Here is a 17838-nt window from a genome sequence, read left to right as displayed (position 1 = left end):
TGGACGCATACAGATTGTGTCTGACCACTCAGTGTAAGTGCAGTGTGATTCACTTAGCTCCATTGTTGGCTTTTCTTAAGCCCATGTACTCTCCTTTAGATTATTCATTGACCTCATGATGTTTTCCATTGAAGCCAAGAAAAATTATTAGCAAAGACAAAGGACGTCCATTTTTGAAGACTCTATTTGACGGCAGCTCTGTTCTGTAAGAATCATGTTCACTGTGGTGTTCTGAGCAATCTAGCTGGCTCAGATGTTTTTGAGGTTTTAAATCCCGTTGTGACTGAGTCTGAAGACCACTATTGTTATAAGTTCAAAGACTCCACCCAGATTCAAATTACCTCCATGTTAAATGTGTTGAAAGCACCTGTGTGGGAGTGCTGGGCCTTATACGCACTTACAGTTACATTTGACTTCAGGAGTCAATGCCCCTAGCAAGCACACACACACACACACACACAGGTTACTGTTGCGGCTGTATAGGTTACAGGGTCTAGTTTCAAATCATATGAAACTCACATGTGTTAATTTACATTTCTCGTAATGCTTTTCATTGAGCTTTGGATATTGATATACTTGTCTCAGTTTTGGCACATTAGCTTGGTGGGATTTTAACATGGCACACATTTTGTCAGATGACAGCCTCTGTCTCTAAACCTGTCAGCTTTACAGTAAATGCTATGCTTCTCCCGGCAGGCTGACCATAGTGAGCAATATGTGGAAGTGTAGAAAGGATTTTTGTGTGGGAGTGTTGGGCGAGAGGGAGGGAGCGTCTACGATTGATGACTACTTTGCATTGGACACCTGCCAAAAAACGCCCTAAATCACACTCAAACTGTAAATCCAGCTGCAAACATATATCATTTTTAATGTGGGTTCATCTGTTGCTCCAAGGAAGTGAGACATAAATAGGGAATAAATAGTATTATATAATAATAATAATAATAATATATATCATATCAGAACTAATGCAGATGATAATATGTATCATACTCATTGAATTTCATTAAAAAAACTCAATTGCTAACTCATCAAGAAAAATAAATAAAAAGTAAATGGATCAATAAATAGTTCATGTTCAGGCAGTAAAAGCATGTAGGGCTGCAACTCATTATTATGTTCATCATCAATTAATTTGACAACCATGGCTTTAGTCTATAAAAAAGATAATAGTGTAAAGAGTTTGTTGGATGATATAAAAATGAAAACAGCAAAACCTTACATTGGAGAGGCTGATTCTCTGGAAATATTTTGCATTTTTTCTTGTAAAATTACATAAAGGGTTTCAACATACAGTAATATTCTGTCAGTCGTCTAAGCAGTTTATCGACTCTTAAATGTAGCTCGAATAGCATTCAAGCTCAAATATATCACTTTAAAAAACATCTTGTCTGTCACTGTGGTGTTTGAACCACTTTTTCAATAATCAGTTTGGTTCAAAAACACATTTCCCAGTTCATCAATTACCAGCTCATCTTGTTGACCTTTGCATGTCCTCATACTGCTGCTGCTGTTTGCAAAACTGAGCAAACAGCTGTGCAGAAAACCCTCACAGCTTTACACAAGATGTTTTTCACCCAGTGCAGTTCCACCCCATCATCATCACATTATGTGGTTACATTACATCATAACCACCACAATACCTCATCCCAGACATGCTGCAAACACGATAATCCAATAATGAATGTTGGAAAAAACAGCAAAAGTCACAGTCTTTTCTACAACTTCGCCAAAGTGCTGATAAAGAAGGGCGTTAATGATTAGTAGCTAAATCAATTAGTCGTGCAAATATTTGGAAGTTGATTGTTAAAAAGGAAATGTGTTGGGAACACTGTCATTCACAGATGAGGTGAAGGAGATTGGTGTCGTATGATCAATATTTATAGCTATAGTCGGCTGCTAGTTGACTTGGCAGTTAGCATAAAGACTGAAGTTAATGCTAACCAAATCTGTATAGCATACCTCCAGAAATCAACAAATAACATGTCTGTGCTTGTTTGTCTAATCCAAAACAAAGTATACTAATGATAATTTGGACCGAGCCAGGCTAACTGTTTTCCAGTCTTTATTAAATCTTCAAACTCTTGGCAAAAAATAAATATTTCCCAAAATGAGTATTCCAAACATTTGATAGCTCCAGTTTCTCAAATGAGTGTTTCCTGGTCCTAAAATTATAATACATTCCTGTATACAATTTAGGGATTATACATTTGAAGATGTTGCCTGACGTTGTAATTGTTGTCATTCATCCATTCATTTGACTTTTTAAATTGAAATACTAATGGGTAATTAAATTCCCTTTAAAATACTATCTCACATATCACATGAATATATAAATATAGTCCAATATATTAGGTATATACAGTGATATAAACACAGGAAAGAAGCAAATTATTGCATTGGAGAAGTCTGAACAAGTGAATATTTGCAATAAACGTCCTAATGAATATCTTAACCATGTTATTAGTCATTTGAATAGTTGTGTAATCCTTTTGCAATAATTAATTATCATAATTGTAGATCATCTCAATCGGCACCACAGATTTATAATCCCTGTGGGTCTATATTGTGGGGAAATTATGCATCATAAAATGGCAGTGAGTCACTTTAAACACCACACACACACACACACACACACGGGCCCCACAGGACTACTGTAGTGATTTTTCAAGTCAAGTTGTGCAGACTGATGCGCCGCTGTGACTGCATCGCCGTGCATGAGAGAGAGAGAGAGAGAGAGAGAGAGAGAGAGAGAGAGAGAGAGAGAGAGAGAGAGAGAGAGAGAGAGAGAGAGAGAGAGAGAGAAAACACAGTAATTGTGCGTGCGTGAAGGACCATGACAGTTCGGAGCGGCGGGAGTTAGAGGGAAACGAAACAAGAAGAAGCCTTTTAACCGGGACATTCACCTGCAGATGTAACCCTCAACACGCCGGCTACGGAAACATGCGATTTGACAGAGATTTCAGCGCCCGCGGTTCACGTGTGCCTTTCCAAACCCCTTCAGGGAGTTTACATGTTCCTGCGTGTCGACGACGAGGCAATGTTTAGACGCAGACTATCGGCAGAGCAGCGCGGAGTTGTTAACGTGTTTTGTAGCTTGTGTATGGAGAGAGATTCTTGAAGAAAAAAAAACTGCGACAAGAAGCACCGCGAATGTAGTCTTCAGGAGGGAAAAGGCGAAACACCGTACCTGCTGCCACAGTGTCTTCCTGCTGCGGTTATCCTGCTCCTGTGTGTCTCGGTTTCTCGCAGTGCTGTGTGGGTGAAGTGAGGGGAGGATGCAGGTAAAGAAGCCCCGGGACTCGGACCAGAGCAGTGGCGACATGCTGGAAACAGACGGCCCCCGAAAAAACTCCTCATGCTTCTCAAATATCAAGATATTTTTGATATCGGAATGCGCCCTCATGTTGGCTCAGGGCACCGTCGGAGCCTACCTGGTGAGTGCTACAAAAACCGAGCTCCTGCGGGGCTGCCTCTGTTACTGCGACTCTACTGCGGGTCACATTCACATTGTGTCTTAGCCGGGTTTGGGCTCACCATATGGGGTTTATTTCTGCTGCTCTGCATGCTTTGGACTAACAACAACACGTAGCAGGGCAATGACGGGACATATAAACCTCTGTCCTTCTCACTGAAGTAGCTACAGCCTGCAGGGAAGATGTCATGCTGCTAAACTACCCCTTATGTGTTTGACAACATATATAAAGCTGATTGTGTGATGTCCATTTTAATTTTAAGGTACAACAATTTAAACAGAGCCCCTTTTTAAATAAGCCATGCAGTAGTAATTAAATGGTAACTTTACAGCTTTGCCTAGCATTGGTTATGATTGATAAGCATGTTTAAGAAGGCAGTAGTTGGATGATTTTACCCAAAATGTCAGTCAAGGTCAAGGACCCCCCTCCCATCCTTCTTACTTCCTGTGTCTACGCACTCTTTCAATTTTACTATTAACAGTGATCCAACACATGGAGCCGGTGTAACATGAGCTTTATTTAAATGTGTGATCTGTTTCTGTAAAACATCAATATGTGTATTTTATATGACACTGTTGCAATGAAAACCTCAACACTCACAAAGATCCAAACTTATACAGAGACTCGTGTATAATTTGTGGGACAAATCTCCTTGAAGTGCTCCAAATATTCCTTAAAAAGTCCCAGAGGAGTCCCACAGCCTCAGGCAAACAATATGAACATTGAGTTTTGACATTAACTTGGTTTTATTCTTTAAGATTCATACTGTTTCATACTTAAAATTAATAGACTAAACCCTGAATGCCTTGGCCATATTTGGAGTGGAACATCTTATCTTCTCTGTCAGTGGACCTGCTGAGCATCATAGCCAGAGAACAGCGACAGCATGGCGGTGCAACTCAGAGTCAGTTAGGACAATTTCCTAAAGAAGACTTCCTCTTTAATGTGTGTTTCTGATGACATAATTGTTCTGCTTTTTATAGTTTTGCACACCTGTTCAAACAGTTTAAACAATTCCCAGGTCAGGTTAGGAATCATTTACTCCAGCACATGATGCTTTCAGGCCTACTTTTGTTCGTCAACACAACAGAGCTTATTTACATTGAGTATGCTGCGTTTCCATTACAGTTTAGTAGCTGGGGCAGTAACTATAGTAACGCAGTGTAGGCGGAGCCGTGACGTCATCTTCAATGAGAACCACAGAAAAACAACATCAGCCGTTAGCTGTTAGCACTCAAGCTCACAGCTCCTCATACCTGATCAGAAACTAGACAAAAGTTAAACAAGTACAAACCACAGACTGTCTGTGTCATGGCATTTTATAATGTTTGCCTGCCTTCTGTCTGAAGACTTGTCAAAGCATTAATTCATGGTTTTTACTAACCAGTATCAGTATGTTGTTACTTCGGCATCATTTTGAAACGTGTATTACAATTAAATCACGGTCAAATATGTTCATTTTGTTGTAGTTGTAGCCCCCTTGCCAGCGATTCTCTCTCTAGTTTAGCATACTCAGCCCGACTCAGCCTGGTTGTTGGCCCGGAAAGAACCTCGATTTTATGGGGCCAGAAAAACTGTGAAATAGTACCCGCTAGCCGGTACTACGCCAAGTGGAAACGCAACCAAAAACGGGCCCGGCACGCTAAAAGCGAGCTCCGTGCTGTAGTGGAAATGCGCCATTATTTACCTTCTTCAGACAGGACTTTATGTATCTGGTTCGTTTACAATCTGGTGAACTGGTGTCGATCTACATGAGCTACTGTGGTATCTCTGATAGGATGATGGGGATTTAATGGCGCGTTTCCACTGCAGGCCTCGCTCGGCCTCGCTCGGTTTGGTTAGGCCTTATTAGGCCCGGCTCACTTTAATGCTGCGCTTCCATTACAGTTTAGGAACTGGGGTAGTTACTATAGTAAAGCAGTGTAGGCGGAGCCGTGACGTCATCTTCAATGAGCGCCCCAAAAAACAACACAGCCGTTAGCTCTTAGCACTCAGAGCTCACAGCTCTTCATATCTGTTCAGAAACTAGACAAGTACAAACCACAGACTGCCTGTGTCATGGCGAATACAGTCGCTGGTTTATTTATGTCTGTATAGGCCGTTGTTGTGAGTGTGGACGGTCGGAGCATATATAACTTTAGCTTAGCCAAGCTCCATTTAGAAAACACGCATTTTAAAAGGGTTTTTCGCCTGCCGTCTGTCTGCAGACTTGTCAAAGCATTAATTCATGGTTTTTACTAACCGGTATCAGTATGTTGTTACTTCGGCATCATTTTGAAACGTGTATTACAATTAAATCACGGTCAAATATGTTCATCTTGTTGTAGTTGTAGCCCCGTTGCCAGCGATTCTCTCTCTAGTTTAGCATACTCAGCCCGACTCAGCCTGGTTGTTCCTGGCCCTAGAACCACGATTTAGTCGGGCCAGAAAAAAGGTGAAAAAGTAGCCCCGGGCCAAAACTAGGCCAAGTGGAAGCGCAACCAAAAACGGGCCCCGCACGGCTCGGCTCGCAGTGCGAGCTACCCGCTGCAGTGGAAACGCGCCATAAGAGAGCTTGCTGGCAGTAAAGGGACAAAACTCAACTATCATGGCCATCTTTGCTTTCTCTGAGCTGCTTGCTGTACAAGACACTTAGCAGCATGCTGGGTAGCTATGGAATTAGTTTTGTATCATAAAGATAAAGCAACACTTTCTCAGAATAAAGCAAAACTAACCCCCTGATCCCACCGGATGCGTCTGCGCCGCGCTGCGACCTCCTCCTGCATCATAACCCACCAGGCGCGTTTCAAAACGTTGCGGGAGCGGAGCAGTTGTTGGATGAACGTTCCACTTCCTGCCTGCGCTGCGCCGTGTCAAAAATAGGATTCATCCTATATTTTAGAAATTCCTTGCGGCGAGGAGCTTCTGGGACGCTTCAAGCCGCGGCGCAGCGGGTCTGGTGGAATAGCACCCATTGACTAGAGTGGCCGCGATCGCTAAAAACGCCGCAGCGCAGCGATTTTTAGCGATCGCGGCCACTCTAGTCAGCGCAGACGCTCCTGGTGGGATTAGGGGGTAAGAGTTTAAAAAAAAAAAATAATCTGAGTCAAGCAAAATAAAATACATTTCAAAAATAAAACTATAAGTTGCAAACAAATCATTTGTGTAATCATGTAAACTATAAGTCTTTTTTTTCTTTGTTTTAACATAGGTTTTTGTTTGCAGTTCTTGTTTCTTCTTTCTCAATGATCAGACTTTTGCTCTCGCTGCAGCTCTTCTCGTTTGCGCTCTCATTTTTTGTTTTCGATTTTGACACAAACGTCCCAGGTGGGCGGGATTTTCAGGGGTGCGTCCCCATTCGCTACTCAGTTTTTGAGTGACAGCCCACTACACCACAGATCATACAGTGCAACTCATGCAGCAAACTCCGGAGTCCACTCGGCCACGTTAGTGTTGGTGTCTCCTGGGGGGTTTTCATGAACATATCAGACTTATCTTATGGATTGATGTGCATTATACTTGTGTTGTGTAGTTTATACTTTATTCCAACTTTAAATATTTTAATACCTGAACACACTGCTGCTGTTAAATCATTTCCCAATTTGGGATTGATAAAATGTCTGTCTATTTATTTTATAGATTAAAAAAACACATCTATGTATGTTCAAGCTAAAGGTGATACACAATATAAACTGTATACTATTATTTTTTCAAATACATGTTACATTTCAAAAGCAAATATTGCTATGTTTAGGCCAAATAATTAAAGACTGCTTTAATTTAACAAATTCTACAATATAAAAGTGGCAGATTTGCTTTATTAAACAGACCAGACCTAGGCTGCATGCCAACACAATTAGGAACATGCTCACATCTTACTATGTTGGTCTGAAGAGCTGAAGCATTCATACACAATGGATAAAAACTGTGCTGTCTCATTCTATATCCTGTGAGAAAATGATATACATTTAGCATTACAAACTCGACATACTATTCCTAGCCTCAGGAAGATATGAATAATCAACAGATTTGAATGGAATCTCTAACATTTTCATGTAGAATAAAGACAAAAGAGTGATTATACAAATTACATTTATTGAAATTTGAACCAGAAGATGAAGTCTCAAAGAATGTTTTAAATAAAAGGACATAAAACAAAAAGGTGGATAATAATAAAATCTATTAAATGTATGTAAAGACATTTGGTCAAATGAAATTACACTGAGCAAGGGATAACAGCAACGCCCAGCGTGGATGAAGCTGGTACAGGTCTTTCTTCATGCCCCCCCCCCCTCCGTGCTGTCCCCTCAGAGGAAGTGGGGAAACGGGATAAGACTCTGGATGCCACGCTGTCTCAATGATCCACACTGTGAATATGAGAGGAAAATAAAATGTTTTAGGAAATGAAATATATGAAGTTAACAAATAAAACACAGCTCAGGGGCAGTCATGGACTGTAGGTTTTCCTACAAAGAGAAGTAGTAAACTCAGCCTCCATTGATTTTCACATCAAATTAGCGTGTTAATAAAATAAGCTATCATGGCTTATACTGTACTTGCATATCTTTTTTTTTTACTTTTTAGTTTAGTTTTTTATAAACAAACAGCCAGACAGACAGCACAATAGCAGTTGGCAAACAAGTTAGGATGACAACAGTATGATTCGAGTCCGACAGGATAAAAAACAACAACAACAAAAAAAGCAAAATCTAAAGGCAGAGACATCCGGCATACTTGCATATCTAAACAGAATCATGAAAGCCTGTTGGTAGAGTCAGGCACACGAGTCCGTTTGAGTGTGTGCGCCGGTGTCTGAACGCTCACTCTAGCTATGTTGCTAACTGTTAGGCTACTTAGCTTGCATTGTTATGGATCTAAAGGTAGCAAAAGCTAACTTTCATAGCACAGCTTTACTTCTCACTTAACACAATAAAGAAACATACCGTATAGTACAGCACAAATGGTCAATACTTACATATATTTTCACTTGTATTATAATAATTGAAATGCTGGTTCTTCTGGGGGTGTTCTATCGACGCTCAGCTACCGCACCGCAGCTGCCTGCACTGACTGCACAATCGCTGGAGGACTGGGCTGTCACTCAAAAACTGAAAGTCCCGCCCACCTGGGAGGTTTGTGTCCGAATCTCAAACAAAAAGTGAGGGAGCGCAAACGAGAAAGCTGCAGCGAGAGCAAAAGTCTGATCATTGAGAAAGAAGAAACAAGAACTGCAAACAAAAACAAAGAATGTTAAAACAAAGAAAAAATACTTAGGGTTTACATGATTACACAAATGATTTGTTTGCAACTTATAGTTTTATTTTTGAAATTTATTTTATTTTGCTTGCTTGCTTCTTTTAAACTCATAGTTTTGCTTTATTCTGAGAAAGTGTTGCTTTATCTTTATGATACAAAACTAATCCCATAGATATCCTGATTTAGACGCCCGGCTGCAAGAGAACACACACTGTGGCCTGCCCAGGCAAATACCAAAGAAGCACAGATTTGTGTATCATTGTTTCTTGATTGATTAGAGGGTTTTTTTTCTCAGTTTTTAGAAATTATCTCTTTTTTCCTTTTTTTTTGTATATGATATTAAAATAATCGCCACCTGTGATTTAAAAATCTACATCTGAAGTACAATATTGTATATTCTTCAGCGGTTGGTGACTGTCTGATGGACTGCAGGACCTTTATTATTAATTTCATCCCTTTTGCCTGAAAAATGGGCTGAAAATATCAGTCAAGCGACAGAAAAACTCATCTGCATCTAATTTGAGAGTTGATTATTTGTATTTTCAAGCCAAATAAACCAACGCTCTCTGCCTTTGGAAAGTTTTAATGAGCAGTTTTTAACTGATTTTGAATCTGAAATGACAAAAGCTTGCATCAACGAAGTAAACAAATGTTGGTTGGAGACCAAGTTGTGCAGAAACAAACCTGAGTAAGATCCCCGTATTATATGTAGTAATTTCATCTGGTTCTACACAATATACCAACCGTCTTATTTTACGACATAGAAAAGCTACAGAGACAGATATATTGTTGCTACTTTTCTGCAGTCACCACATAACATTTTAATTGCTTGAGTTGATACTAGATAATAAGCCCTGTGAAGCTGTATGTATGACTTAAAGGCTTTAAGGTTTGTTTGTATAAAGACTTCCTTTATAAGAATAATTTCTTACACCAACACCTGAACCTCACTGTGTTTGTCTCAGCTGAGCAAACCTGTCAAACTTCAGATGCTCTGAATCAGCTGAGCATAGGAAGGAGGGAGAAGCCCAAATTGTATGACAGACAGTAATTGTCATTTTAAAACCATATTACATTTCAGTGTTAACAGCGAGGCTATTTTTGTATTCAATACTGAGACAATAAATCATTTTGATTAATTTACAGGCAAATCAAAGCATACATCATCCAGGTCATTTATTTTTGCTTTATCAGCCTTAGGCCATTTTTATCTAAAAGCACAGCCATTAACAGAGTACCGAAAGAAAGAAAAAGGTCTAAAATACACAGCATTCACATGGGTAACATTGTGGATTTTAAACAACAACAAAACAACATTTTAAAATGGCTAATTCAGAGCAGATAAAGTACCTCTGGTTAACCTTCAGTCCACCATTCAGGAGGCTACACTTCATAAAGCTGAATAGAAATGCTTCTAAATAGCTTTAACTTCAGGTATAAACAGCTGCTGTGCCATCACAAATGGCACCATTTCAGCACTTTCACCATCAAAGCTAAACCTTAATGTGTTGAAGTGGATGTCAGCGTTGAGCTGCCTTTTTGCTAATAAACACCCTGTCAGTAAATCCTGGGGGAAAAAAGCCTGTGGAATTCGGGATTCTTGTGCTCAGACAAGACTCGTTTTTCTGTTTGGCGATGAGGAGTCACACAACTTGACGAAGTTTGTTTTGTTGCCATGCAACAGATAAAACATTTCCACAGTTTGAGTATTTTGGAGAAAATTTGGCTGTTACCACTGACCAGTTTGCAATCCACTCAAACTTTCCTATATCATTTATTCAGACTGTAATCCTCCTGGAAGGCTGCCTGTTTAAGTCAGAGTGAAAGTGCATAAACATGTTGAACCTAGACACGAGGGCTCAACACATCCGTGTTTCCACTGCGGGGAGCAGCAGCTCTCAGTTACTCACACAGACCTCCTGCAATGGGATGGGATGGGATGTGATTGGATTTGATGACGGCTTCACTTGCTCTGCTATACTCTGTTGAAGTGGCACTATCTGTGAAGAGCTAAAGCTACGGTGTCAACAAGTTGTTTAGAACTGGCATCATTTCTAAGAGGTGGATGAGACAATGTTGAGATCACATCCCTGTGGAGCAGAGCCAGCTTGGATAAAAACATCCTATCACGAGTGTTTGCATTCAGTGAGAAAGAGCAGAGAGCTGTGACTCATTCTGAAGTTTTCAACTCAACGTCACCAAAAGGACAACGGCACGAAACACTCCCAACAATCATCCTCCCAATGCTTTGATGTGGAGTGAAGGTCAGTGCAGCTGAGTTTAGAGCAGCTGCAACGACCTGCTGTCACTTCTGCTTCATAAAAATCACAGAGGACAATTTATTTCTTCTTTTAACCCTAATGACAAAGCAAACCGGCTGTCTGATGTTGGTTTAAGTTGTCAAAGACTTCTCATTTACTAGACTGCTGTGCATTATGGTCTTGAAATGGACAGAGTGTAGAGAAGTGTTTGGATAGTTTTAGAGAAACGGATCATATTTTGGGTATCTGTGTGGTACTTTCTTTCCTTTCTGCTTCAGGAAATATTGTAGTATCACAAAATAGAACCGACTGGCCAAAAACTCTAAGACGTTACTTCTATGTTCATTACTGATTCAGCACCAGATTTGGTGGGCAGATAGCAATGTTGTGGTTGTTTAAGAGACATACAGCTAACTCAAAGGTCACTTCGATGTTACTTGCTGCTCTTATTCACATCAACTGTGTACGCCACATTAGCATAATCGAGCATTTGATGAAACCATTTTCTGAAAGCAAAACCACAAGTTGATTCATCATGCAGTGATGTCCCCTTTTTCAAAAAGGGATGTTTGTGTTGGTGGATCCTTTTTTACGGTTTGTTTAGAGTTGAGTCAAAACTCCCGAGCCCGTTGGGGAAATGGAAAATTGTGATGCCCTTTCAAGGACAGTTTGGGACGGATCTGAAAATAGCTTCATAACCGTTTAAATGTGTGGCCGTGGTTCACATGGCAGAGATAGACTGTTCCCACATATCAAAAGCAAACACAGCCCAGCTCTGCTTTACAACAGACCCCTTATCAAAATGTCTTTGACTTTGAAATAACATCAGCAATGTTGTATGCACTCGCACACTGAAAATAAATATTGTATTACATTATTTAGACTGTGACAACTACAGTTAACAAACCAAACTGGGTTAAACAACCTTTTTTGCTGGGTTGTGTTCAGCTGGTAGATACTGGTAGATTCTAGCTCTTGCGGGATGACAGCTGTTTAAGAGAGGGAAGCTTGGGATGAGTTATTTTCACTAAAGCTAAATGTATCTGAGCCCGGCTAATCAAAACCAGAGGCAAGTTTCCAGGCAGGAGCCACAGCGTGGAACATCTGAACAGATTGTTATTCAGGGTTTTTCAAGGAAAGGCACAGTCTGGAATTGATGACGAAAAAAATCCACGATTTTTTCAAGCATATAGTCCCCAATTACACTTGCTATTTCTGAGTGATCCGTTGGAACTGACTGAACTGTTCGCTGTCGATCACAATGTTCTGCATTGACAAACTTACATGAACACACATTTTTCTATATACAGATGTTACGGATACAAGTTGCATGTATAAATAAAGTCATAGAGTTTGAATGCTTATAATACTTATCATCGATAAATCATATAATAGATTTTTCTCCTTGATATTAGGCATCAGATTCCCACATCCTTGTCTTTATGTGTTCCATCCCTCATAATTACATTACATTACATGTCATTTGTTAGACGCTTTTATCCAAAGCGACGTACATACATTCAGTACTGTGGACAATCCCCACAGGAGCAATTTGGGGTGAAGTGTCTTGCCCAGGGACACAACGACATGCTGACTGCAGTGGGACTCGAACTTGCTATCCCCTGTTTCTAAGTCCAGCATACTATCCACTGAGCCACAGCCTCCCCGCAATAATCATTGCCTTGACCCACTTGGTTTGATTTTGTCTCCAGGTGAGTGTGCTGACCACCCTGGAGCGGCGGTTCAACCTGCAGAGTGCTGACGTGGGGGTGATAGCCAGCAGCTTTGAGATAGGCAACCTGGCTCTGATCCTGTTTGTCAGCTACTTTGGGGCCAAAGCACATCGGCCCCGTCTGATCGGCTGCGGGGGCATCGTCATGGCTCTTGGCGCCCTTCTCTCAGCTCTGCCTGAGTTTCTGACAAAACAGTATGAGATAGGGGAGACGTTGAGGTCTGACGTGGGTCGGGATGTTTGCTCAAACACCAGCAGCATAGAGGTTCAGAGGGATGAGGACGTTATATGCGGCAACAGGGCCAACACCAACATGATGTACCTGCTGCTGATTGGAGCCCAGGTCCTACTGGGGATCGGGGCCACGCCGGTGCAGCCCCTGGGGGTGTCCTACATCGATGATCACGTGAAGAAGAAAGACTCATCACTCTATATAGGTGAGCTACATCCATATTTTTCATGTGAACATATTGTTGAAATCAAGATAATACCTAATCTGTTGAAGTGGTACAAATCCAAATGACATTGCCGAAGGAAGTTTTGAGAATCTCTGGCTGGTTTATATTGCTGTTCAAGATAAGCAGTGTTCAAGGAGATGATTATCACACTGGAAATTAAAAATCTATTTGCTGCAGCACACTGATTTCCCAAGGCAACTAAAACTGGTACAGCGGAAAGACAGACATCTATGTGTTTGTTCATCAGGTGCGATGTTTGCACACTTTGAGTCAACACAGTATATACTGTATGTGTGCTCTTCTGCTGTACACCCTTTGCTAACAGCACAAGCCTGTTCACGTGAGTGCCAGGTGAGCAGATCGTGGAGCTTTTTAATCTCCATTACATCCATTTCAGTGGCGAAGAGGCCAGATACGGGTTAAATGTCTTTGCTTCGCTCAATCCTCTCTCAAAGGGAAGATGCTGCTGATGTGGGTTCTTTGAGGTTTAAAGGTGCATTCAAAGTGCTTTCTGTGCAAAGTTTTGAATACACAATGGCTGTTTAGGGATATGTATTTGCTGTGATAAGTATATTTTTGCTATATCTGTGTGCAGAAGGTAGCTTTAATGCTTGGCTCATTAAGCCATGGAGGATTTTCACATCTGTAGCTTTTTCTGTGGATGTCCGATATTTTACAGTATATTCTTCCAGCGAAATATGTTACAGTGCCTATAAATACAAGTCTTCATACAGAAGCGCAAATGTTTAGGGGAAGTTTTATAATTTTTGGAAATATGCTTGCTAATTTTCATGTTTATCTCCTGTTTAATTTGTAAAAAAACTGCCCTTTTTTCCTGAGGTTATGTGCTGGACACTTTCCTGGCCGGGACCAGCCTTATCACAATTTTCTCATTTGTTTTTGGCACATTTTTCTAATTTTGCTGGTCATAAGAGCAGAGAAGTTACCTGCGAAATCCCAGCCACTAATCCATGTAATAGTACGTTTCCTAGTTTTGACGGAGACCTGCTGTTTGTTGTCCAGACTGCCACATTAGCCTTTGATGGAGTAGATGAGATGTGTGCTGTTTGTTATCAGTGTGGTACAGAGACAATAAGAGCCTGAATAGAAGATCAGTTCAGGCTGGCACTCGCCCTTTTTCTGATACATTCGCAGAGCAGCATGTTGTGTGGCTGCCTTTTGTCCCTCAAATACAGATGTGACCTGCAAACAAAGGCAGCAGTGTGCACTGTAATCTCAAGCCCAAAGCTGATTTTCTTAATTGCCGTTCATTGTTTTTATTTTCCTGAACATGAGCTGTTTTTACAAATAGCCCTCCCCAAGCTTTGTTTAAGACAATAAAGAGCATTAAAAAGTGCCACAAAAGGCTTTGACATTTTGGCAACACCATAGTAGCTTGTAAGCAATTGACTGTGGGAAGTGGACTGCGAGTGATTGAAGTTTGGCACGCGTGAGGGAGGTGAGATTTGGTTCTGTCCTCCTCTGATAAGCTCAAGGAGAGTTGGAGGAAAAACAAGCGGTGAGCAGCGAGGAACAATGTGGTATTGAGTCGCGCTCAGCTGATCATCCTAATCCTTCTGCTGCAGGCATGTCATGTGCCCCCAGCTGCATGAATGGAGTAGATTGTCTGAAATGCTGTGAGATTTCCTTCCACATACTGATAATGTATTTGGATTATTCATCAGTTTACATCAACAAGTGCACATTGTTACAGCAGCAGTGGTTACTGCTGGCCAAATATTTGTTTATTTCCTGAATGTTATGCAAAGTTCTGTAGGCTTTGGCTCTAATGTAATGTTGTTGTTAACGTCAGGTCACCACTTACTCGTGTTATTTCGTGCCTGCAGACATGTCTTGCTGAAGGTTTAGGGGACATTTTGGAGTCTTTTGAGGAGGCTGTTCGAGAAATTAGAGAGAAAAACACCTTGGAAATCTGAGACCAGAATCTTCAACCTTACACGTGTCTCCTAACAGCTGCAGACAGATGTGCTGTATGAGCACGTAAAGTCAAACTTCCCCTAGGCTCTCATTTTCACACTGCCAGATTACAAGTGTGTATCTACTGTGTGTAGTTTGACATCTAGACTCTTTCACAACTTGTGTGTTAAAACTTCACACACTCCATAGGAGGCAGGGTTGAAAGCAAAGTATTCCCTTCACTTTAGTTCTGTATTAATGATGGTTTTTAGGTTCACTGCAAGTTGAAGAACATTATGATTAACCCTGATTCATGATACATGACACCAAGTGTAATTTAAACGGATATTTTTCCCACTGCATGCAACTGTTGCCTGCTTCTGTTGTCCGTGTACATCTTCTCCTGGTGATGTGTTATTGTTAAAATTAGAGCCTGAGTCAACTGGCCAGGTGGAAAGTGCGAGGCAGGCCCCACCCTTTTAAGAATATGGCGGTGCGGAGAGAGCAGAGCAGAGAGGCTTGGAGAAGAGCCATAATTACAGAGAGAGGCAGGAATGCCAACCGGCCAGCCATGAGGTGGGTCTGAGTGGGCCGGGACGCACATGCATACCACAAAGGCCTGTGAAAAACAACTCCTCCAGAGGCTCTGACTGTGTATACTGCAGCAGGCAGGCTCACTGTTTAAACAGCTGTAAAACACTCCAGCATAGTTGGTTGTGACTCTTCAGAAAGCTTCTTCTCTCTGTCTGGTTAAGATATGTTCACTGTCATTTCCTTTTTAGAAGCTTGTGTAATGCTTACGTGTGCTTTATTTTCATCTTAAAAGGAAGTTGGCCAGAAACCGGTTTGAAGGTTTGAATGCCATCACCAACACTAACAAATGTGTTTTATATCAATTTGTTGTTTTGATTTGTTTCCCCAAGTCTAGACGTAGGCACTCAAACTCTGGCCAAGGGAAATAAATATTGGACAGATTGCGTCAACGGGATCTTTATTCCCACTGCTCTATGACCTTTCACTATCCACTGCTAATTCTGGCTCTTCCCATAGGACCCCTGACTGCATAAATATGCTGTACAGGACACAGAGAAGGGTCCAGAGCTGGCGTCATGTATCGTAGACTCCACCCGCTGCCTCTTTAGGTTTCAGAAGCTTTTAAACAGCCTGAGATTGCTTCATGCAACTATAATGTACAGTATGTACCGCCTCTGGTACACTACATATATGGGGGGGGACTGAAAGGATGACATTAATTAATTCATTGATGCCATGCCCTTTTAGCAAAATCTCACAGATTTGGACATGTGGACTTTGCTTGTTGCATAATTCATATAAGAAATTCTTAACCGATTTAAAATGCTAATGGTGGAGAGGCTTAAAGTGCAATTTTCTAATGTAGCTTATATTACTGGCAACAATGACAGAGTCTTGAAGTTGTTGAAGAAGCGGGTTTTTATTTTAACTGAAGCATTCATACCGAATCTGCTACAAGTAACATCCTGCGCTCCCTACTGCTAGCAGCTCTGCAAGACTTAATGCAGGAACTGTGGTGTTTTAGGGCCACTGGCTAGCTCATTGCTATAATAAATAAACGTATTATTTTTTGACATATCAGTGTCCGCTGCCAAGAAAGCGAGGTTGACTCCCGAGCCCGGCGAACATTTCCGGCAATGTCCTCCCCTCTATCTCCCCCTTTGAACTATTCATCTCTGATAAAAAAGCACTCTCTGGCCCCCCAAAAAAAAAAAAGCTTTAAGCTGAATGCTAATGTCAGCATGCTAACAAACTAACAACTCTAATATGCTTATTTAAAGTAAGTCATTTTTACAGTCTTAATTTAGCAGGTTAAAATGCCACCATTTGCTAATTAGCACTATACAATGTTGTTGGGTGTGGATTAGGGATGCACGATATTGTGTTTTTGAAACCGATACCGATAACTTCCTGCTTCTCAAGACCGATACCGATAATAAAAAAAGATTTACGCCACTAACTATTTTAACGCGATTAACGCATGTGTATTTTTTTTCCTTGGCCGCCCCGTAGTTTCAGAGCGCATCGAGTTTAAAATACCATCTACAAGCTGATGCTGACAGCCCCGCTCCTGCCGCCCGCTTGTGGCAGACCACACTTCCACGCTCACCGGCAGGCACCGACTGGCCATCTGGAGGACCGGGAGGGTGTGTGTATGTGTGGCCCGAGCGAGCGAGAGAGACCTTACGTGCATTGTTGTTGTTGTTAGCATCTGGTGCTAGCTAGCTGCGCTAACGGATATAAGGAGCTGTTTAAATGAAAACAGAGGAGCGACATTTCGCCACAACTGCGCCGAGCACTTCACTTTATGCAGGAAGCCAGACAGTGGGACATTGTACGAAAAGTCAGCACACTCAGCACGGATAGTGCACAACATGATTGCAGCGTCCAGGCAGCTCCGGTTCGAGCATATGCCTTGAGTTGCACATAGCTCCAACGCACGCACGCACACACACACACACACACACACACACACACACACACACACACACACTAGGGGTTTCACCGACTAATCGACTAGTCGACTACCTTTACCACTAGTCGCTGTAGGCCCTCGTCAACTAGTCGTGAACAAAATGGAGGTGAACGAGGTGCCGCAAAATGCTCCAAAAAACGTCCGACATTCATATGTATGGCAGTACTTCAAAGAAGACGTAACCAACTCCACAGTTAAGTGTCAGTTGTGTACATCTGTACTAAAGTACAACAAAAATACTTCTGCTATG

At 41.4% G+C, this 17838-nt stretch overlaps 1 protein-coding gene across 1 annotated transcript in view; it reads left to right on the top strand.

Moving 5' to 3' along the window:
* The first annotated feature begins 2809 nt into the window (after positions 1 to 2809).
* Positions 2810 to 17838, top strand: part of slco3a1a (solute carrier organic anion transporter family member 3A1a) — a 62832-nt gene continuing 47803 nt past the window's right edge. Inside the window, 2 exon segments of the mRNA XM_034085023.2 lie at positions 2810 to 3437; positions 12685 to 13141. Of these exon segments, the coding sequence (XP_033940914.2) occupies positions 3279 to 3437; positions 12685 to 13141 (616 nt within the window). The 5' untranslated portion in view covers positions 2810 to 3278.

This window comes from Pseudochaenichthys georgianus, chromosome 6 (genome assembly GCF_902827115.2).
Source record: "Pseudochaenichthys georgianus chromosome 6, fPseGeo1.2, whole genome shotgun sequence".
NCBI lineage: Eukaryota > Metazoa > Chordata > Actinopteri > Perciformes > Channichthyidae > Pseudochaenichthys > Pseudochaenichthys georgianus.
This window is presented reverse-complemented; position numbering and strand designations above follow the sequence as displayed.